This window comes from Clarias gariepinus, chromosome 1, assembly GCF_024256425.1.
Source record: "Clarias gariepinus isolate MV-2021 ecotype Netherlands chromosome 1, CGAR_prim_01v2, whole genome shotgun sequence".
Classification (NCBI taxonomy): Eukaryota; Metazoa; Chordata; class Actinopteri; order Siluriformes; family Clariidae; genus Clarias; species Clarias gariepinus.
The window spans coordinates 6323690-6347086 of record NC_071100.1 but is presented as its reverse complement, the minus strand read 5'-3'; the positions used below and the strand labels follow the sequence as shown (position 1 = coordinate 6347086).

At 39.7% G+C, this 23397-nt stretch overlaps 1 protein-coding gene across 3 annotated transcripts in view; it reads right to left on the bottom strand.

Moving 5' to 3' along the window:
- The window catches only part of dnajb6b (DnaJ heat shock protein family (Hsp40) member B6b), a 37784-nt gene that overhangs the window by 11905 nt on the left and 2482 nt on the right, over positions 1–23397 (bottom strand). The window contains exons 1-8 of one of the 3 annotated variants that reach the window (XM_053501315.1): positions 21521–21699; positions 21213–21316; positions 19165–19274; positions 13493–13555; positions 13273–13377; positions 10868–11017; positions 10575–10740; positions 10405–10475 (exon numbers count right to left, since the gene is read on the bottom strand). In XM_053501315.1, coding sequence (XP_053357290.1) covers positions 10405–10475; positions 10575–10740; positions 10868–11017; positions 13273–13377; positions 13493–13555; positions 19165–19274; positions 21213–21274 — 727 coding nt within the window. In that variant the 5' untranslated portion in view covers positions 21275–21316; positions 21521–21699. Of the gene's footprint in view, positions 1–9762; positions 10476–10574; positions 10741–10867; positions 11018–13272; positions 13378–13492; positions 13556–19164; positions 19275–21212; positions 21317–21520; positions 21700–23397 lie in introns of those variants that run through there. The other 2 variants (XM_053501308.1, XM_053501323.1) reach the window with 2 other exon arrangements.

Here is a 23397-nt window from a genome sequence, read left to right as displayed (position 1 = left end):
GCATGTAATTAGTCCAATAGTTACCCAGCAGCTGGGTTAAAAACAACCCAGATTGAGTTGTTTTTAACCCAGCATTTTTTAGGGTGCATGAATGGAAGTTGTATGGAAGGAGTCTCCAGCGTCAGTACTTTGTAGCAACCAGAGGTAAAGCCGAAACCTTTTCTATCTTTAATAAATACAGTAATGTAATCACTGGTAGGTTGCGGTGGTGTAACAGGAATAAAGTGCTTTACTAATGAAACAGCAGAGTGTTTTTAATTTTGGCCACTGTGTTTTGTTTTGTTTAACAGTGCATGTTCACCTCGAGTTTCTTGAACTTTAACTGTTAGCAGATTAAAACTTAACATGAAGATTGTTTTTGTTTTTCAAATACCATTTTATTTAAGTTACATCATATTCGATCTTACTTATAACTTCTATTATTTAAGATATGCCCTATTTTCTCATTTTTCTTTCATATTGACATCCATCTAAACACATCTGTCAATATAAGCAATTCCCAGGTGCGTTCAAGTCAAACCAGGAGCAGATGAAGAGATCCCAGGGTCCTGCTAGTCGTGCTTTTAAATGGCACACGTCTCTTTGGTGCATCCTAACACATTGATGAGACCCTTAGACACAAGAACACATTCGAACAGTGCAAGTGTTTTAAAGAGGGGTGTACGTCTGAGAATGACGAGGTGGCTCGGAGCCCACTGCAGTCGTTGAGCGAGTGGAACGTCTGATTCTTGAAAGTTAAAGGATAACTTGTAACTAAACACACATTTTCATCAATAGCACTCACACGTTACAGGAACTCGCCTGGAAGTTATTGCCACATCCCATGTACAGTCCTGACCTCGTTGCGAGGCATTCCCACATGTTTGGGTCATTAGAGGAGTTCCTGGAAGGCCAGCGTTTCAGACAGACACGTCTGATCATGGCTCTGGCGTACTGAGAAAACTTTCTAGCTTGATGGTGTCTAAGCACTAGTGAAACACTGGGATGAGTGCATTAGTGTATCAGGGGATTATATAGAGACATAAAGAGAGTTTTTATTCTCAGGACTGTGTTCTGTTATGCTGCAAAAGTCCCAGTTTGACTTGAATGCCCCTTTGTACATTGTTCTAGAAAAAAAAAAAAAAAATTTAAAGAAAAAAAAATTTAATTAAGTTTTCAAAATTTTACTTAATCTCAACATAAAAAAAAATATCATATTTTGTACATACATGAATAAAGAATTACATGTGATCATATTTTCTTCAGCATTTCCAATTTTACAATAAAAAAAATGATTAAAATTATTTTTAGACATTTCTTAAGACATGGAAGAAAATATTTTTATTATCTATATTTTCATATAAATTTCAAGAAAAGGTTTCAAAAGATTTTCATGTGCCGTCATTTTTCTTCAGTGTTTATCTAGATTTCATATATTTTCTCAATTAAACTGATAAATTTAAAATAATACATTTGTACATCTATTGATCTGTAAGGTGCCGTACAGATGGAAACGTACTGGGCGGTGAAGCTTTAACAGCTCTAATAATAAACAGCAGACAGATCACTGCCCTAACTGCTTGATTATTTCTCACAGGAAGAAGGAGAGAATAAATTGGTCACCTGTGCGCACACAGGGGGAAGGAGGGAGCGGGCGAGCGAGCTGAAACCCTGTATTTAAGCTAAATAAAGGTTTGGAGATCGCACGGCGGGAAGCCTGACCTTTTCCCAGCGAGCTGAGGCTCAGGAGAAAGTGGGTGAAGGAGCGTGCGCTTTAGACGACCGGGAATTCATCAATAATGCACAGAGCTCGGCTTTTAATTAGACACGAGCGAGCGTTTAGACTCAGGATGTGAACTTTAACAGCCGCTCTGTGTGAGAATGAGTCTATAAGCAGCACTGCTATTTCAACACCAGGGAAGTGTGTGTGTGTGTGTGTGTGTGTGTGTGTGTGTGTGTGTGTGTGTGTGAGAGAGAATGGATTGGGGGTGTTTATAATGACATTATAACACTGTGTATGTTTTATCAAAGAACTGCGCTGAAGATATGCAGTTAGGAACAAATAACTACAGGTGTAAACATGTAATAAAAAGCGTTAAAACGTACCGTCACAGAGGAGTGCGTCAGCGGAAAAAGAGCAAAAGGTTTCCTCGAGGCTTCTCTGTTCCCAAAGAAGGTCTATCTCTGACTAGAAAACATTGTGGCGTAAGGATTTAACCAGGGACACAAACCCAGAACCTTGTACAGTGCTACAGCACCAGGAGTATACATTAGTACTCAGATCTAGAATAAATAAAAATAACATACATGATGAAAAAAAATCACCAAATAAAGAGATCAATTTTAGGTAAACTTATGAGCACAACTGTAAATAAATAATAAACCAAATTCAAGACTAAAATATAGTCACACAGGAGCAATGTTTGGGCCCAAGCACCTGCACTATCACCACCCGAGAGCACCAGAAAGATGCATTTAAAGGGGAAAACTGTCAAAAGTGCCAGTTTGTGTCTAGTAAAGCAGTTCACAGCGATGTACAGGACATCAAAACACATTATACGGGATATGAAGGCTATAATATAAGTTACATTAGTGTTTTATATAGAAGCACAATCAGGTGAAACTAAGGGACAAAGTGTTAGGGATTTCTAAAAGTGACACACTTCTTGTTGCCAGTTGGTGGCGCCGTGACTGAGACTCACATCAGTCATGTGATCAGCTTTCTTCTTTTAACGTAAAGCTGAGGTTTGATGTAAATCACTCAATGTACACAGAAGATATAAGCCACTTCCCGTTCCCTTTTATTTACCATAAGTTGTATCATAAGATATCAAAAATCCCTTCTGCATTTTCACAATTTTGCATCCTCAAAGCCTTGAGATCATATCTTTGGTGGAGATGGTATAGGACCCAAAATAACTGACTTCCTGTTGAGCAAAGGCCATGACACACAGCGCTAAGGTTGTTCAGCTCAAGGAGATCTAAACGTGTACCGGGTTTTTCCATGTATACATGCGAGTGTGTATGAGCCATGCAGGGAGATTTTCCAGGGGGTGCTGTGGAGGGGCGTGTGCTGCTCCCTGGGCCAAGCCGTGTTGGTGACTTTCATGAGGTTTTTAGCCAGACCATCAAAAAGTCCCGGTTAGTCCAGAAAAAAAATAATAATAATGAAATAAAAAAATATTTAGAAAAACCCGGTACACTTGAGCTGAACAACCTTAGCGCTGTGTGTCATGGCCTCTGCTCAAGAGGAAGTCAGTTATTTTGGGTTCTAGGGGATTTATACGATCGCCAACAAACTGATATGATCTCAAGGCTTTGAGGGTGCAGAATTACGAAAAACGCAGAAGGGATTTTCGATATCTTACACAATTTATGGTAAAAAAAATAATAACAAAATAATATACGGTCCTTTTCACTATTAGTTCTTGTGCCCTAAATATGAGAGATATCAGGTTATGTAAGACATATTTATATAAATGATAATAGGTCAATGTTATTTAATAATATAGCGATGCATTGAACTTGATTTGAACTTCACTTGATTTTATTATTTTAAAATTTAAAACTGAATATGCGTTAATGCATTTTTTTATGAATATTAATACATTCCATAATGATAATATGAATTGCATAATATTGTACATTATTAATCTGTAGTCTTACTCATAGAGAGAGAGGGTGGGGGGGATCAAATAAGTTTTAGCACAATTATTTAAAAAATTATATAGGTATGGCCAAACTGCACCACTTATTATGAAAAAAACGATGAAAATGACTTACTCTGCTCTGAATTACTAGCTTCACCAACTTGAACAAGATAATAGCTGTTATATCGATTATATACAGTACTACTAGTACTACAGTATACTACAGTATACCCTAAATATTATGTGTGTGGACTCAAATTTCTGTTCCTCATATAAAAACAGCTTCTACACCCGGTGTACAGGAGCACAGGGACAGTCATGACGCTAAAGTGAGGAACTACGTTGCTGTAAAATGATGGTTGTTTTATTTCCCCTGAATCTGTAAAGAGAATAGATCAGTCTGGAATTTCAACCAGAGCTGGAAAGCTGCTGTAGAGGAAACAGAAGGATTGTTGTCTGTGTGTGAGATGCCTCTGACCAGCAGGTGGCGCCAAACCACAAGCAATATTAAATTTTTAAACCCACCAAGCGCGGGGAGAACATGCAAACTCCATGAACACAGAGGTGGGAATCGAACCCAGACCCTGGAGGTGCAAGAGGACAGTGCTTGTGTATGTTTATACACATTTCCATATGCTGGGTTTCCTCCTCATGCAGCTCTACGAGTTCTTTAATGCAGCTGTCTTCACTTCTTGAATGTTCTAGTTAAACTTGCGAGGTGCAGCTCAGAGGGAGTCAGGTCAGGTGATCGACTTGGCCCTTACTAAACATTCCACATCTTTTTCTTAATAAGTCTTAGGTTGTTTTCAAACTATGCCGCAGGTCACATCTCTCAATGGCATGCTCGATGTTTCTGAAACGCTCTACTATGGCCTTCAGGGTTACATTGTGTAATAAACCATCTGTCTTTACTCTGGTGAGGTTTCCTTTTGAGTGTTGCCTTTGACACAGATACGCCTCGTACCTGCAGCTCCAGCTCCTCTTTAGCAGAGAAAGAAACCTGGTCATTTATACCAAATGTCTCGAGTGATATTCTGGGTCTTTTGGTGTTTCCAACCTCAGCAGAGCCAAAGATACCAAAGATTTGATTTGACTAGAACTAATGTTCTTTGCTATCTCGCTGATGACAGCTCGTTGTACTTCGTATTGAGAGTTAGCAACTACCAATCTGAATTACAATTCAACTTCAATATATTAATAGTGTGGAGTGATTCAAAAATTATCCGCACTCTGGATGTAGTATTTCAATTCCATTTAAAAAAAAACAAAAACATATTTTTTTTGCTTTTCAATACACTTTGTCCTTCTGTTCATAGGTTTTCGTATTGCCTCAATAAAATAAAATTCCCTCACTTTAGACTGAGCTGCAAGCCACGAATGCAGCGCTGTCCTTACTTTTCATAAGAATTCCATGTGATTCCTTGTCCTCGTTTTCAGGGGACCAAACAGGTGAAAGTCAGGTGACGTTAAGATCAGGACTACAGGGAGTATGAAAACCAAGTTTTTGCAGAGAGACGGCGGTGTGGACATGCGAGATCATGACGCCCTCAGAAGTCAGACCTCTGTGTTTAATCTGAAGTTTAGTCTTCAGCTCTTCACTGTAGTACTCAACTACACTGTAGTGAGCACTGTTAAGTGTTGAACCTTTTTTCAATACTTCTGGCCCTGTTAGCGTTGATGAATTTTCCAGTTGATGGTCGACTTTTCAACTTTTTCTCAGTCAGTGATTGAGGATTTTCCGTTCCACACTCTGCCGTTTACTCTTATCCGTGTCTTGTCACCGGTAATGATTCTCTTTAAGAAACTTTCACCTTCCTTAGAGTATTGCTCCAGATATTATTTTCAGATATCCTACTGTTTATGCTCTTCCCTGAGTTGTTTTTGCACCAGGTCATCCTCAGACCTTTAGATCTTTCGTGTAAACCCCAAGCATGGCGTCTGTTTTTGCTTACATGGGGACGGGGGAGACAGGAGCCATGAACGGGAAGCACTGATCAGACAGTGAGGCCAATAGAAGCTTTCATTTTAATATAACCGAAGTGCGGATCATTTTTGACTCAGCCTTGTGTATGCATATATAAACCCAAAATATTACCAAAACACTTGGTAATAGGCTGAAATAAGAATAACTTTAAGAGTGTCGAAACATTTTTGGACCTGACTGGGGGTAGATAGATAAATGGAATTCCACACGAACAACATCAGCTCTCACACACACAGCAGAAATGTGCCAGAACTTGAATAGATAAACAGAGTGATATTTGCTGCATTCCTCAGAGCAGCTGTGTGAGTTAGTCAGAGTTCAGTGTAAATTTCACTCGAGACTTCATCTGCAGGATGCTGGGACCTGAACAGACACGTCTAACGTCAGTGAGGTGTCTCCAGTATCTCGCGTTATAATCCATGGTGGTGTGGTGGTGATGTCCTACTTCAGAACAGGTCCATCACACTGCGCTAAAACATAAGCATTTGTCTTTTCACTAAAGATTTCTGCTAGCCTAATACACTCCCACAACTAATGCTAGCTTAAAAGCTTGTCAGTCACTCAGTTAGCTTTCAACATCTAGGCTAACTTTCGCCTGCTAGTTCAGCTTTTGCTTGTTTTGATATCCTAAAAAAATCTTTAAATGTCTAGATTTCAATTGCTAGCTTATCTTTAAAACACCACCCTAAGATGTTACCAGTCAGGTTCGTTCAGGACATTGTTTCTCATTATAGATCTGAGTGTGTGAGGGTTAAGGACGTTAATGAGGGGCTCAAAAGAAGAGCATTTGTGGTGCTAACCTTTGTGGGGTTTGAACCTGGGACCTTCTGATCAGTAGTCCAGTGTCTACCAATGTTTAACAATGTTACAATGTTAACCATCAAAAAAAAAAACAATTTGGCCATACATCTATCGCCAGACAAAATAATTGCGTTTTTTTTCCAATTTCATCCTATTTACTTCTACTAAATTTGTTTTTACCTCAAACTCAAATCCTATTTGTTACGTACACAACCTCACTGTATGATACGCAGTGAAATGCTTATACCTTAAATAGAAAGATAGGATAGAATAGAGGTATAGAAAGATAGGAAGATTTTACTGCAATATAAAAAAAAATTGCATCAAGAGAAAATGCATAAAATTTAAAAGCATCTCAGATCTTGGCATGTTGTAACGTCAGCTTTGAGCGCCAATGATGTCATTGTCTCCTTGATTGGATGTCAGCTTTGTTTATACACACATTACGTTGACGAGCAGAGGTGCTGCTACATACAAAACTCCAAAGACACAGACCCCACAGACAGCGACGGCGGTTTTGGATGAGACCTGGTTGGACTTCTACAAAGCGTCACAGGTAATGACGTTTTGTCCAGGTTTCTGATTGGCCCCCTATTGATTGGGCGTGGTTATTAACAGGGTGTTTTGTGTTTTTAAGTGGTTAAAGATATTTTTAGCACATACTGTATATCGTGTGGACAGAATTATATATTTTAAAAAGTAGAAAAATCTGTTTTTAAAAAAAAAACGGCTACGTGTGGACACGGCCTCAGTCGCCCTTGTTACGTTAGCTTTGCTTCCTGCTGTCATACCCACACAACATATTTTTACACTACTACTGTATATTCTTAGACTTTTTATACTAAATAATATATAAGCTATAGTTTTTTTAGAGTAATCAGTCTGTAAATCCTGCATAATTCATACTATTCTATATTAATTTTTTTGTATTTTGATAGTTATTGTACATTTTTCAGCCTATTCAGTTGTTCTTATATTACTTTTATTGGAAAATTTTACATTTTAAATTTATTTGTACCAGCTAGTGCTTTATAATGAAAAAGGTGTGGATTGTGGTGCGTTTTATGTAGAAGTTATTTTAAAAAGTTACTTTGACATTGTTTTGGAGATCGTAGTTTTGCGATAATCAACTTAATTCAGCAGAAATCACTGAGCTACATTTAATATACAACTATAACTGTGATGTCACGATTCCTGAGGACACCACGTTACCAACATGCGCAGACACACACACACACACACACCATGATGGATTTATGAATTGATGTTTTCCTGCTAGGTCCAGGACACTGCTCTAGTATTCTGCTCTGAAGTGAATTTTGAGCTTTAAAGAGCGGAGTGTGATTCCCGCTTGGCCCGAACGTCTCATCCAAGAACACACGGTGTGTCGTAACACACCACATACCAAAGCACAAACGCACACACACTCACTCACTCAAAGTGTGAACATTCAGATATAACATTTAAAAATAAATATATATATACAGACTGTGCTTGTCTCCATAGTACCAACCGTCAGAGCTGCTGTTATGGAAAGTTACGCAACACCTCCTGACCAATCAGAACCCAGAACTGGTGTAATTTATAAAGTTGAGGAACGTATGAAGGACATTAGTCACTGGTTGCGTACTAACTTCCTTCCACGTATTTCTGACAAGACAGAACGTCATGTTACTGCGTGATCAGTGACTCTGGACGGCCTCTCCGTTCCATCATAGATTCCAGTCTTTCATTTGAAGCTCATGTAGATAATATTACCAGGATAGCATTCTTTCACCTCAGAAATACTGCAGAAAAACTAGTTCATGCTTTTATCATCTCTAGGTTGGACTATTGTAACGCCTTACTTGTTTAGCAGCGAGAGTCCTCACTAGAACCAGAAGATACGAGCACATCACCCCTATCTTATCGTCACTGCATTGGCTCCCTGTGAAATTCTGCATCAATTTTAAAATACTACTTTTGACATATGAAGCATTAAATGGTCTTGTGCTGCAGTATCTGAGTGAACTGCTAGTGTCTTACGATCCGTGTATTACACGCCTACTTCGATCAAAGGATGCAGGCTGCTTTTAAGTACCACGTATTATTAAAACTACAGCTGGGGGCAGAGCTTTTTCTTACAAAGCCCCGGAATTATGGAATAGTGTTCGGGACTCAGACACAGTCTCAGTGTTTAAGTCCAGGCTAAAAACCTATTTATTTAATTAAGCATTTTTATAAATAGATTTGCCATAAGGAGCAGATCTGGAGATTAGAGCTTGCACTCTGCACTAAATATACATTATACATTATGTGACTGTGACCAGACCTAACTGTTATCTCTAGGGTGTGACTGCCGTCACTCGATGGTTCAGGACTGGAGTTTCCTACAGTTTACCTTACCCTCCAATAACAAACTGGACTCCATATGAACTTCTCCACATCGCCTGTTATACCGAACCCCCAGCCCCCTACCACACAGTATGACTGCAGATCAATCCCTGCTATCCGTTATCACCCAGATGAGGATGGATTCCCTGTCGAGTCTGGTTCCTCTCAAGGTTTCTTCCTATCATCATCTCAGATCTCAAATTTATTTGAGTTTTCGTGTTCTCCTCAGACATCTTGAAACATTTGGTGAAGTTGGGCTTGATGATCTGAAGTGTAAATTCACATGTCAGTTACTTATGAGAGTCTCTGCCTCTCTAAGACGGCCTCTTATAGCTAATTATGTTACAGACCTGATGTCAATCAACTTGGCTGAATCTTTTCAGAATCTTGCTTGATTTCATCAAACTTGAAATGAACAAGTGTAAAATTTCTCCTTTTAAACATTGATGTTTTCTTTGTTCTATTGTGAATAAAATATTAAGTCATTTAGTTTCCATTTTATTTAAAAAACAACAACAACCCTATTCTAGAATTCAGATTGTAAGGGAAACAGAATTTACCTAATTTGGTACAATCCATCACATCATATTTAAATAATTTTATAAGCTATTTATTCTGCCTTCAACTTTTCTGCCTTGTTTAAATTTATTGGATCATTCGTGTTTTCCTCGGACGTCTTAAATCGTTCGGTGAAGTTGGGTTTTGATGATCCGGAGTGTAAATTCACATGTCAGTGTGATTAGTCAGTGTGTTAAAGATGTGCAGGAAAAAATAAAATAATAAACAATGAGTGAGTAATTATTGCAGTGTGGTTAAATCTTTTGTGGGCATTCGTGAAAAACACACGTGAGGCAGAAAACAGCCAAAAGTCAAAAAAGAAATAAAAACACACTTTTCATTAGGATTAAATTATTGGTGAAATCAAAACACACACACACACACACAAAGCGTAAGTGCAACATTCCCAAAGCGAGGCTGAAAATACATTTTATTGAACCAGAAACTTTTATTATTATTATTATAATTATTATTTACACAAAAAAAAAAAAATCTTATGCACATAAATATTTCTATTAACGATGTACTGATATTAATAATTAGTAACAGTGTGAGAGGTGGAGGCTGCGTAACAATCACATGGACGGCTACGTGAGAAGCCGCATCGCATCGCTGGAGACCCGTGCAGGAGAGAGTGACCGCAGAGTGAGAGCTGATAATAATAATAATAATAATAATAATAATAATAATGCACATTAGTCTCTAAAGGAATAAAGGAATGCACATGGTGGACTGGTGAAAGCGTTCAGTGATGGGTGGGAATCCGTTCAAGGTGGGAATTAAATGTTTAGGGGAAAAAAGCGTGACAAGTTTGGTCTTATTTATAAAGGGAAACAAATAAATAAATAAAACAAACACTTTCTGGATGAAGGTTGTGTGGAATGTTTAACAGAGAGAGAGAAAATAAAATAAAATAAAAAAACAGCTGCCCTCCTGAACACTGTACACGAGTTGTTTAGATGTTGTTTTTGTTGTTGTTTGGTCTAATTTAGTTATTTATTTATTTATAATCATCCTGGACTGGTCACATGTTGTTGATTCGCAGGAGCTGCTCCCTACCGTTGACCGTGAGAGACTTGAGCTGGCCGTCTTCCTCGACCTCCACTCGTTCTTGACCGTTCTCTACGATTCTACACACACACACACACACACACACACACACACTCTGTTAATAAATATAAAGACGTATATTACACACATCAGGCCCGTTTGGACCAGGCGTTCGGTACCGTTTAGTGGTGATCCTTCTGCCGTTGATGAATTTGGTGGAGGTGGAGACCGAGCGGAAGTTACCCATCCCCCCTCCTCCTCCTCCTCCACCGCCGCTCCCTCCGAACGACGACGAGGTGAAGGAGGTGAAGTTTCCTCCACCCATCGGGCCGATAGAAGCGAAACCTGGACGGCGACAACAAACATCAACTGATCCAAAAGTGCAGACAAACGTATCGTATTACAGCATTTCCAAATGTTCTGTGTCTCGATGTCCAGTACGGACGTCTGAAAACAACAACATAAACAAAACCTGAGTCAAAGCCGGAGAAGCCGCCGCCGAAAGGAGGGAATCCGCCGAACCCGGGGAAGAAGGAGCCACCGGTTCGAGGCCTCACGCCCCTCTGTCTCCGGCCTCCGCCAAACCCGAAGAAATCCTCGAACGGGTCGAAGGGGTCGTCTCCTGAAACGCCGCAGAGGAACGTGGAGAACACGATTAAATAAAAATCATGTGAAAGTTTCACAAACGATTTTATCTCTCACACACTTCAAGTCCACGACTACGGACTTGTGCAGGTTTACATCAATAAACTGGTCCTCGTGTGCTGCGGTTTCTATAGCAACAGCTCATTCACAGGAAGAGGGGGCGTGTCCTGAGGTGGACACCCAGGAATATGGTCAAGTGTTCTGTGGAAATGTGTTTCATTTAACATTTTAGTGAAGTGTCTCTCCAGTGTCCCCCTGAGGTAAAGACAAAGAACTCAGAGTTTAAATGTTTTCTTTTCCTTAGGAAACTGTTTATGTTTTTTAACACTAAAAAGGACAGAGGACACTGTGGTCGGGCTTTAAGTTGGACTCGCTGGAGCTGGTGTGGAGGAGACCTTAAACGCAGCGCCGTCCGTCCCTCAGGAGCATGTTCAGTGGCAGACGTCTAACCACGGGGCGTCCCTCGGACACGACTCGCTCTTAATTAAATAATACTGCGTATCACAATTGTTTATAAATATCCTATCCTATTCTGTGGTTTTGTAACATTTAAAAAAACATTTAGAAAAAACTTTACTGAGTACCTAAATGCAGCCTGTTAGTTTTCTCGCTTAAATACCCAAGTGCAGTGTTTAAACAATACAAAATAACTTAAGTTTGTAAATAAATACAAACGTTTAACGTTTTAACTTGGAGTTAAATTAAACACAAAGCTACATCGTTACAGAGCAGCGCGTGTCTCTATTACATCACCCGCTATTATCATTAGTATTATTTCTGATCAAACTCTAAGCGGATGATTCACTCGGACCACACCGGATGAAAATGTGTAAACAGTTCAGAGAGCGCCACCTGTAGGAATATGAGTGGCTACATGCACGTGCGTCTTCTAACGTACGTGATTTTCTAACTAATTTTTCGACTAATTAGCGCTGGCGGTGTTGTAAGACGTGTGTGTGTGTAAAATGAGCAGCTCTGAGACTAATTCACTCACAGAGTTTGGAGAAAAAAAAAGCAGATGAGAAGAGGGAGGAACATGTGCGACTTTTGATGATGTAAATGTGTTTGTGTTTTTGCTGAGTCACTCGGAAGCTTCTGGAACAGAATGATTTATACATCTAAAGTCAAGTCTCATCACTGGACCATCGACTGGTTTATCTTCATTATAAATGTAAAAACTGTTTATTTTTTAAATATATTTTGCAGTCAGTGTGGCGATACGCGCAACAGCACAAACAACAACAATGAACCGCCAATCATAACAAAAAATCAATGTATTCCCCACCTCTATTTATTTATCTATTAGAATAAACACAGATTAATTAAACCGATTAACCAATTAAACAGACAAATTTTAAGCAACTCTCTTTAAGCCACTGAATTTGTTGCTCACTGCGTCACGTCGTTCTTCAGTTATTCACGTGATATTAACACTGAGAGTGATTATGATTAAAGCAGAGCCTCTCAGACGCACGTGAAACTTTTGAAATCTGCTTTCGTCTAGACCGTTAGAGAAGGCGGTCCCTGCTCTTGGTCGTTCTGCCGAGCAGTTGATCTCAGGGCGGTGTGCGTGTGTGTGTGTGCGTGTGTGTGTGTGTGGTGTGTGTTTAACACGCTCAGACGCTCTAAATATGGCAAGGGCACTTCCACACGGCCCGAGGAGAGACTCTGCATCAGACGACAGGAATGCTCTCTCTCTCAAATAGCTCCTGTATAAAACACCAGCAAGAAGGAGTGTGTGTGTGTGTGTGTGTGTGTGTGTGTGAATCCTGAAAGTAGGTGTGTTCAGGCCCTGCGGAGCGAGGAGGGCGCGTTTACTTCTGTGTGCTGTGAGAGTTCGACAGAATGAACTGAGAATTGTTCACACACACACAAGTTGTTGTTTATTGGAATGAACTGAATTTGAAAACTTTTGTTCACACACACACTTTGTACGAGAGCGCTGCCCCCCCCTCCTCCTCCTCCTCTGACCTTTACTGCCTGAAGTTTTACCCAAAAATGGTCAGATCTTCAGGATCCAGATTTTTGGTAAAACATTAAAAGGGTGTAAATCACTAACAGCTCATTCACGCAGCACTTTCTCACCAAAACCAGATAAATCCACTTTTCTCTCGCTCTCTCACACACACACACTCGCCTCACCGGTGACCTTTAAGCCTTTAAGTTATTGAAGTAATCTTTAAGTTATTACGGGGTTCAAAACTGCCTTAATGGTCATTTTAAAACTCTTACCGAAGAGGTCTGCGAACGGGTCTCTGCCTCCGAAGAATTCCCTGAACACATCTTCAGGATTACGGAATGTGAACACGCCGCCGAAATGGTCGTCGTAACGTCCTCCTGATGGAAAGAAAAAAAAAAAAAAAAAAAATTTAAGTTAACAGAATATGGAAAAAAAAAAACACTAAAAAAGGTAATAAATTCTTTGCGCTGGTCTGGTGAAGCGTGACATTACCTCGTCCTCCACCGCCGGACAGCGCGTCCTTGCCGTATCTGTCGTATAAACTACGCTTGTCCTCTGAAAACAGAAAGAGACGACGACTTTAAATAAGAGATTGAGGGGGGATTCATCCCTTACAGTGGACTCACAGATACTGGTGTTTAAGTACTGAAAGAAAGAAAGAAGAGACACGTCCAGGACCACAGACTATTACTCTTCCCACTTCAAAAATTTTGCTCGTCCTGCAAAGCGCTCGCAGGCAGAGTTACTCGTGATGCCCTTTTCCACTACGGTAGTTCCAGAGTGAGTTTGTAGCCGGTGCAGAATCTCAAACCAGTTCTACAGACAGAAAAACATGATTCCATGGTGGAATTTATTATGCAATGGACAGTTTGCTTTCTAGGAATGATTGTCTGATCCCAAAGTCGACTCACAAAATGGTTGGTCATGGTTCCTCATCAGAGGGTAAATATCTCGACCCTCAGCTCCTGGTGATGAACCGCTCTGTACGACTCTATGAACTCTGACAAACCACTACAGCTGTTAAAAAATGTGACTCATGGCCTGAAGAAACTCTGAGTCTGGACCACAAAGAAGCCTCGATCTCTAAACCGATCTGAAAACTTTACTAAACTTTACCTAAACTCTGAGACGCGACACTTTATTTGAGTAGATATCGTCATAAATTTACTTGGTCTCCAAGGCAGAGACAAAGACATCGGTATGTGACACATACACTGTAGAGATCCTTCTGCTTAATTAACATCATTTCCAAGTCGAAACGAACCGAGTCTTTATGGTGCATTCCAGGCGCTAATCTCTCTTTAATTAATAACTAGCACACATCCAGTCTTTATTTTTATAGTCCAAATCTCAAGAACACATCTCTGCAGAGCTACAGCTCCATCCTTTGGCTCCGATTAGCAGCTCGCGACGAAGCCGCCAAGCAAAACAAAATCACAAAACACGCAGGACTGTCTAATGCGCTTCCTGTTCACCGGCTGATTCAGAGAGAGATATTAAATCACTCTCTCGTTACAATAACACCGCTCTAGAGCTGCAGCTCAGAGTTTACTACAGCACCATTCCTCGAGTCATGTCCTTAACATCACGCCAACGAGTACGAGCTCCATCCATTACTGATATTACTTTATTATTATTATTATTATTACTAGGCCCATAGGGTCAGTGGTGGCTCAGAGAGCATAAGGCTCTTAGTTACTGAACGGAAGGTTGGCGGTTAAAGTCCCAGCTCCACCAGGTTGTCACTGTTGGGCTCTTGAGCGAGGCCCTTAACCCTATCTACTCCAGGGTTGCTGTATCATGGCTGACCAGGCACTCTGACCCCAGTTACACTATGATATGTGAAGAAAGAATTTCACCGTGTAGTAATGTATATGTGACAAACAAACGCTTAACTTAACTTTGATTACTGATATTGAGTACTTGTGAGGGCTTTCACTATTATCTGGCAACCAAATCTCCCACCCAGTACTGATATTACATAAGTTATTTTTATCAGAATGTAAGGGCTTTCATTACCTGGCAACCAATTTCAAACCAGTACTGATATGAGATATTATTTATCAGCTTGTGAAGGGTTTTTACCATTAACTGGCAACCAATGCCCATCCAGTGCTAATATTACACAATTTGATTTTAATGCCCATCCAGTAGGGGTGGAAAAAATTACCACACCAAAAACAACGGGTATTGGTTGCCAGGTAACGATGAAACTCCTTATGAGCTGATAAAATCTAATTATGTAATATTAGTACTGCACGGGCATTGGTTGCTAGTTAGTGGTAAACTCTTTCACATTCAGAAAATAAAAAATATATATGAATGTGTAGGATTTTACCATTACCTGGCTGGCAACCAATGCCCGTGCAGTACTGATTACATTAATTGTTTTTATCAGCTCATAAGGGGTTTCATCGTTACCTGGTAACCAATGCCCATCCAGGAGCGACATAAATTTTTTTATTTGATTGTGAATTGTTTTACCATTATCTGGCAACCTTCCAGTACTGCTATTACATGACCTTTTATTAATCAGAGAGTGTTAAAGGTACAGAGCAAAATTTTGAGATGATGCAGCTCACTGAATAACAACAGCCTTATAAGAAGTAGAAGAAGAGGATTGTGAGAGGTTCATTGTTATTTGGCAACCGAGGCCAATCCAGTGTCCTCTACCCCAGTGAGCACAGCCCCAGTGAGCCCCAGTGAGCACAGAGCAATGCAGAAAACAGAAGTTGTGCACATGTGACAAAGTGCTATAGAGTCTGGACCTGGGACAGAATCAGTAATGGACAGTCTAGACATCTATTTTGCCCTTTAATGGATAAAATATAAATAGATTTGCAGTTCACACGCATGCCGACCGTAGGGCGAGCTCTGTACCCATCACAGATCAACTACAGTTCGTCAGAAGTAGCTTTTATTAAGAGACAAAACGTGCAAGATTTATAACACACACAACAAGACCTTTTTTATAAAACAGTCAGAGGAACACAATAAGAACTGAATGTGGATTCACTCATCGTTTCTTAAAATGATTTCTCAGGAACTGAAACACAAAATCTCGCTCCCGGGTGAATAAAGGGCATATGATCATCTGCTTTTCTTCTAACCGACACTGAAACCTGCTCTAGAGAGGGCTTAGACCTAAAGCGGAGTATAAATGAAGACTCCCTGCCCTCCAGGGTTTACCTACAAACCAGGAACTGTTAATAAACCAGAGGACCAAACACACACAATGTTACACAAGCAGGAAAGAGAAAGCACTGTGAGTGAACAGAATGTACCGTGTCCCACAGAGTCTCAAAAGAAAACCTGATCCAACAGGAGACCGGACCAGATCAGACCAGACCAACAGGGAGCGAGAGGAAGCGAGGGAGAGCGAGGCTATTTCTGTTGAAGGTCTTGGGGTGAACGTGTTGGCACTAGAGTGACTCACGGACGAGTGTTTAAAAGCTTCACGGGAAACTAAAAGCAAATACAAAATCGCTGAGTATTTATTAGTACCATATACGCCACTGAGGATGAGCAGTTACTATGGAAACGCATCCAATCAAGATGTGTCTAGTTTACCTTTATCACCAAAGTAAACCTGGTGTCTCTAGTGGTGTTTTAACAGCGAACACCAAGAGAACTGGCTTTCGTTGTTTGTTTTAGTTTTTTTCCATGGGCTAGACAGCCACGTCATTACGTCACTGTATCCGTCTTAACTTTCCCAGCATTGCTAGCAGTGATGTTAGCGCTAGCCGTAATGTTAGCGCTAGTGGTAACGCAAGGGCTGAGCAGTTCTCCTGGATTGAAAAAAATTTACTTAATATGCAACAGGCTGTTTAATACATTATATATGCTGCATTTCCAAAAGTATTCGCTTCCCTGCCTTCACAGTAACATGTTTCTTTTCGTTCCTAGAAAGCGTTCAAGCTGCCCAACGCATGTCGAGTCACACACACACTTTTAGCTGTCCGTGATAATCCCGCCCCATCCATCTCAGCCCTCCTGATGTAAGCAGCTCTTTGTTTTAGCTTTAGAAGAGTGTCAGTGGCACCATGGAACCATTTTTTTTCCCTTTTGAGGGCCGGTGATCAGCTTTAACTCCCAGTAATAAAACCCTGCACTAACGGCATTAATAAAAACTAATCAACACCTTCTGACTAACTTGAAAAACGAACAAAAAACAAACAAAAAATCAACCTAAAACCTAAAAGTAAGCAGACCTTATTGTTGTTATTCAAATTCTATTTAAATTCTATCCAAATTCTGATGCCCTTGAATGATTTACACTGCAGGTGCGGCTCTTCAATCGCTCACGATGATCTCCTGAGAAACCTGGGAGAGAGACGCAGCACTACACCTGTTTTTATCAGAAGCTACACTTCAACACTGAGATACAAATATCTTGAGTTATACTAATAACCTGTGTGAACATGTGGACTCTTTTGTTCAGCCTTTACCCCATCTCTCCAGGAGAAAGTGATTCTGAAGAAACGACAACCAGCCGAAATCCACAAAGAGCGGAACACACACACACACTCGTCCACATGCTTCGGTTTAATTTTAATTTCCTGATGTGAGTCAGAGAGACGGGGGCGGAGCCGAGTGACTCAGTATGATGTGGTTCAATATCTGAGAGGAAGCACATGCTCACACACTGTGGTTAGGTGATAAGGGGATGGACCGGCTGAGGGACGGGGAACCAGTGGACTTCAGATTCTTAATCCATGTGGTTTACCATGATGTTGGCCCCGCCCCCTCTGCAGCTATAACCGATTCGACTCTTCTGTGAAGGCTTTCCTCAAGGTTTATCCAGAAGTGCATGCATGAGGTCAGACACTGATGTTGGACGAGAAGTCCTGGCTCACAGTCTCCGCCCCCTAATTCATCCAAAAGGTGTTGAGGTCAGGACTCCTGTCAAGTTCTTCCACACCAGTGTCTTTATGGACCTTGATTTGTGTTTGCCGTCACTTTACACGATCTCTTGAAATCTCATCTTTTTACATTCCAGTTTTAAACAACACGTGTCATCTGGTCCTTAATCAGACCAAAGAGGCAAAATATACAAGTACAAATAAATACTCTCCACATCCGCTCTGAGCTCATCTCAGTAGTCCTGCAGCCAGTCTCATGTTTCAGGAGCTGCTCCACGATAAATAATTCACATAACGTTGCACTCTGTAATTGGATAATGCCTCATTAAAAATGTTCTGCCATGTAACGCGCAAACTGTGCTTGAGACGAGCAGAACTCAACAGCAGTCGTCTACTCCTTTAGAGAGTTCACTTTAAACATGTATCTAGTGAAGAAGACGTGTTTCAGACTTCACTGTGACATTTCGCTCGCATTTAGATCCAATGATGATTTTATATAAATACTGCAAACATACGACTGCTGACTCTGGAGATGGTGTACCAGGATAAAGAGCTGACAGGGGTGTAAAAACTATAATAATAATAATAATATTAATAATAATTAAAAAAAAGTCCTGCAGGAAAGTCTGGAGCTTTTGGAAACAAAATATAACAAATATACACAAGATTTTATATTCAAACGATTCACGATACAGGTTTAACAACTACGGTAAAAATAACAAATCAGTGACAGAAGGGGCAAAGAAAACCAGAAATAAGAAGAAAAACCCATGAGTTTTTAGAATGACTCGCACCAAATCATTACTGCTGCTGCGATCCATCTATCCAACCTAATGAATAAATTAATTAATAAGGGACATAATAATTGGTGCCTATAGGGAAGCTGCATCGTTACATCAGCTAACAAAAATGACCCAAAATGTGATGAATGAAAGAATGTATTTAGTAACTAACACTAATCGTACAGGAAGAGGGAGGAGTGTTTGAGGAATGTTTGGACTGTACACTCGTCTAATCTCAAGTTAAAATCAGGAACGAATGTTTGATTAAGCTGACATTTAACAAACACAGGACATTAAGTTTTGGGCAATAATAAAACTCCAGCCAGACCCGAGTTCACTAAAAATGTGAGAGGAGGGGCTTCCAAGGAGACGGAAAAAGTTTAAAACAACAAACCGGCGATAAGTTCAGACGGAGTTTTAGAAGTAAACATTCTGAAGTGATCAATCATCATAGCAACACGCATCAATTATTATTATGGAGCAGATCATTAATCAGATTAAATCACGAGCTGGTGTTTACCGTCTGACAGGACTTCATACGCTTCAGAGATCTCCTTAAATCTCCTCTCGGCCTCCTCTTTGTTGTCTGGGTTTTTGTCTGGATGCCACTTTAAGGCCAATTTTCTGTACCTGTAAAAAGAGAGAGAGAGAGAGAGACGCACAATATTAGCTATTAAAATACTTGTACACGCTCGTAAGTCGGATGTGTTCGTAACTCTGACAAACTGAGTCTTGTACGCCTTTAACACAAATCTACCATGTAAAGCATGCTGTACCAATCCACTTGACTAAATCTGTCCTCTTTTTCAGGACAGACATTTGATATCATTGTGCTTCCGGACTGATTCACTGAAATTGATGAGGCCGACTCCTTTCTCCCCCAAACAAACACACACAAACACACACACACACACTATACTAGACTTTAGACATTTTATACATGTAGATGCATCAGATTCGCTCTGCGTGTGTGTGTGTGTGTGTGCACAGAAACAGCCATGTCAGCAACGTGAATCCAACACCACAGCAAAGCGTACACACATCCCATAATAGCGGAGGGATTTGCTTATACACACACGTCATAAAGAAAAGACAACAAAAGAAGCGAGCTGACCTCTCTGTGCTGAGTTTCAACTCTACGAACCCTCTCGAACAACACAGCACAAAAAAAAAAACAAAAAAAAAACAAGACTGCGGCAAAGTGAAGCGCCGTTTCAGTCACACGTGGTCTCGGTCCTCTGCTAATAGAAAGCTGTTACAGCGGATAGAATCACAGTGTAAAGATAAAACCACATTATGAGACCATCAGGAACATCAACATTTACCTCAGACGTGAGGTGAAACGTTTAATAAAACACTCTTGAGGCACTAGAACTAAACATAAAAAAAACACTTACCGTCCAGATTAACACTGAAAACACACATGCCCAAGAGTGAAAGAGAAAAAAAACAAAAAAAAAAAACTTCCACCTACACAAGTTAAGGGTCGTCGATGTTACTGTGACAATAAAAAATTACACAAGTTGACGGCAACATCAACGCCAGTCATGGAATTTTACCAAGTCTCGTCAAAATCTCTTTAAAAGTCGCCGCATTTACAATATGCTAAAGTTTTTTGTTATTATTTTTTAAAACTAAATCAAAACCACATGAGGGAAACGTCTGCCCAAAAGCTTTAACGCTACAAATGTACTTTATTCACCAGTTAAAAACAACACAGTGTGAAAAACCAGAGTACGAAAAGTGATTTGAAACTAAAGACAGCAGCGAACTTCTGTAAGTCGACATTTTTATTAAATTTTATTAAAACTGGAGCATCTCGATTTTATAAAAATCCTGACTCAATAGTACGTAATACTACTCGATAATACAAATTATTGGTTTAACTTTACCAACTTTAACAATTTAAAACCATTCATGAGTGATTAAACGTACCTTGTTCCTTATAATATTAGTTTCCCATTTTTTAAAAAAAGGCAAAGCATTTAAACACTACAATCCAACTTCAAATACAAGAATTAAGCATTTAAACTGAGCAGCGTGTAGTTCAGAGTGCGACACCTGTAGGATCATAAAGAAACGGTGATGTTTTAACCTCAACAAATGCCTCTAAAGTTTGAAAACGCGACTATGAGTGTTTGGGTGGCGAGGTGGCGGGCCTGCGGGGCAACACGATTTTTGACTAATTGTGCTTTGAAACTTTGTGTCATTGTGTAATGAGTGAGTTTGAGACGAAGTCGCTCACAGAGCTTGGATAAAAAAAGCAGATCGGAGGATCTTAATGTGCACGATTCAAGATTAAACCAAATTCCATAATAAAATCCTGCTCTAAGTTTCCCTCGTCCTGATTTAGGAATCTGACAGTTAATCCCCCCCCCCCCGTCCCTTAGCGTGTTAGAACGGAAAAACGGTCTGTAGCGGACGTGCGATGTCCCATGGTCGAGTGGAAATTTTGCTGTCGGAGTTATAATTAGTCCAGGGGAGCCGTTACAACAAGCACGGTGTGTAGAAATGTGGCATTGGCCGTGTGTGTGAGGAGAAAAGAAGTAATAACAGTAAAGTACTCACGCTTTCTTTATGTCGTCCTGAGAGGCGTCCTTGCGTACGCCTAGGGTATGGTAGTACTCCATCACGGAGCGTCTGCTCGAGGTCTACACTCTAACACAGTACGTCTGGATAAGAAAGGCAGGAAGAGAGAGAGAGAGAGAGAGAGAGAGAGAGGACATGAGGAGGAGGAGGAGGAGGAGGGAGAGAGAGAAAGAGGTGTAAATCATTTCTCTAACAGTTAAAACACGTATAAACTGGTCTGACCTGTCAGTGTTTCATTCCTGTTTGTAAATTACGTGAAATGATGTTGTTAAACAGTAAATAATTACCTTCCAGAGTAACTTATATTTCACACAGTCTAAACAAACTTGTCAGTCTGCAATTTAAATAATCAACTACACATCACTGTTTTATCCTCCCATCACGGCCAGTGTTGTAGTAGACGTTTGCCGACACTTTCCCTGTCCTAGTTAGTTAAGAGTCCGTAATGTTTTTAGTCTAAAATTAGCCAGTTCTCTCTCTCTCTCCCCCTGAGGCAGTTCCTCTCGTCCTATTTTAAACACCGACTGTATTCTCGTCCTCCCCTGACTAACTCCATTGATCGACTTACAAAGTTCAGGGTCGTTCAAGGTTGGATTATTCCAATCTGCCCCTCCTGCAGTTTAAAACAATAATAAAAGACCTCTCTGTATCTGGGTTTGTGGGTTAGACCCGATCAGAGGCTCATAAAAACCTCGAAAGCATCACGGATATTTAAAGGATTCGTCAGAGCGATGCTGGAGAAAGAAAAGATCATCACTGAAATCAAAAGTCAAATAAATACACTCTGTCCTTACAGTGCTCTTTCACAAGCCCCGCCCCTTAATATTAATGAGCGTGCACTGCCAAGGCGGCTCGATTTCATTAAGCATGAACACGACCCCCTGGGGCTGGAACAATGTCACGTGGCATGGTCGACCTTTTTTATTATTATTATTATTTTCTTTTACAAAAGGATTTTTATTATTATTATTTATTTATTTCCCCCCTTTAAGGAGCCAGGGTGTGTATAAGAAAGGTTTTTTATTAAAAAATTTTTTTTTCCTTTACAAAGCCGGGGTGTGTACAATCACTGAAGTTTTATTTATATTGTTATTTTATTATTATAATTTTTTTAAATTAATTTTTATTTATTTTATTTTTTCTTTCCTTTTTTACCCCCTTTATGAAGCGGGGTGTGTACGAACACTAAAGTTTTTTTAATGTTATTTATTTATTATTATTATTAGTAGTAGTAGTAGTAGTAGTAGTATTTATTTTTTTATTTACTTTTTATTTTGTTTTTTACTTATGTTTTTATTTCCCTTTAAGGAGCCAAGGTGTTTACGAACACAATATTTTTTTATTGTTATTTAAAAAAAAATTTTGTATTATTATTAGTGAAAGTATAACATTTAATTTTAATTTTGTAACTTATTTTTTTTATTTCCCTTTACTTAGCTGGGGTTTTAAACCATTTTTTAAAAACATTTTTATGAATATTTTTATAATATATTTGTATTATAATATATCAATAACTAATGTATTAATAATATAATTTTCTTTTCTTTTCTTTTCTTTACCTTCACAGAACCGTGGTGTGTACAAAACACTAAAGCCGACAGACAGAACAGACGGGTAACGCACCATGAGGAGATATTCACTGATTTTTACAAAACAAGAGAAATAAAAACAAGACCCAGGGAAAAAAAGAAGACAAAACTGTATCTTAAAAACTGTAACGTACGACTTCAGCTGCGTTTCAGTTGCAGAGGTGATCGAGACACTGAAACACCGAAAAATGCCGCTAAGCTCGGATATCGAGATAGAACAAGAGGGAGGCGCTGTAGTGCTAGTTTGTTTCCTTTTGTATTTACTATTTTAATTCAGTATATTCCTTCTTTAGCTTTTAAGTAAAAAAAAAAAAAAAAAACACAAAAAAGGCTCTGTTTGTTCACATGACCTCCCACAATCTCCTGAGTAACACAATGTACACAGAGTCATTAAGGTGCCGAGTTACAGAGTGAAGAGTGTCTTGTCCTCTGGCTCTATATACACTGTATATATTTATCCCGTGCCCTTTGGAGCGATATGTTTAGCCCACACTTTTGGCAACACTGGGGTTTCCCTTCAAAAACACACACTGTGTTGTGTGAACTGTGAATAAAATGAAAGGAGTAGAACTGGA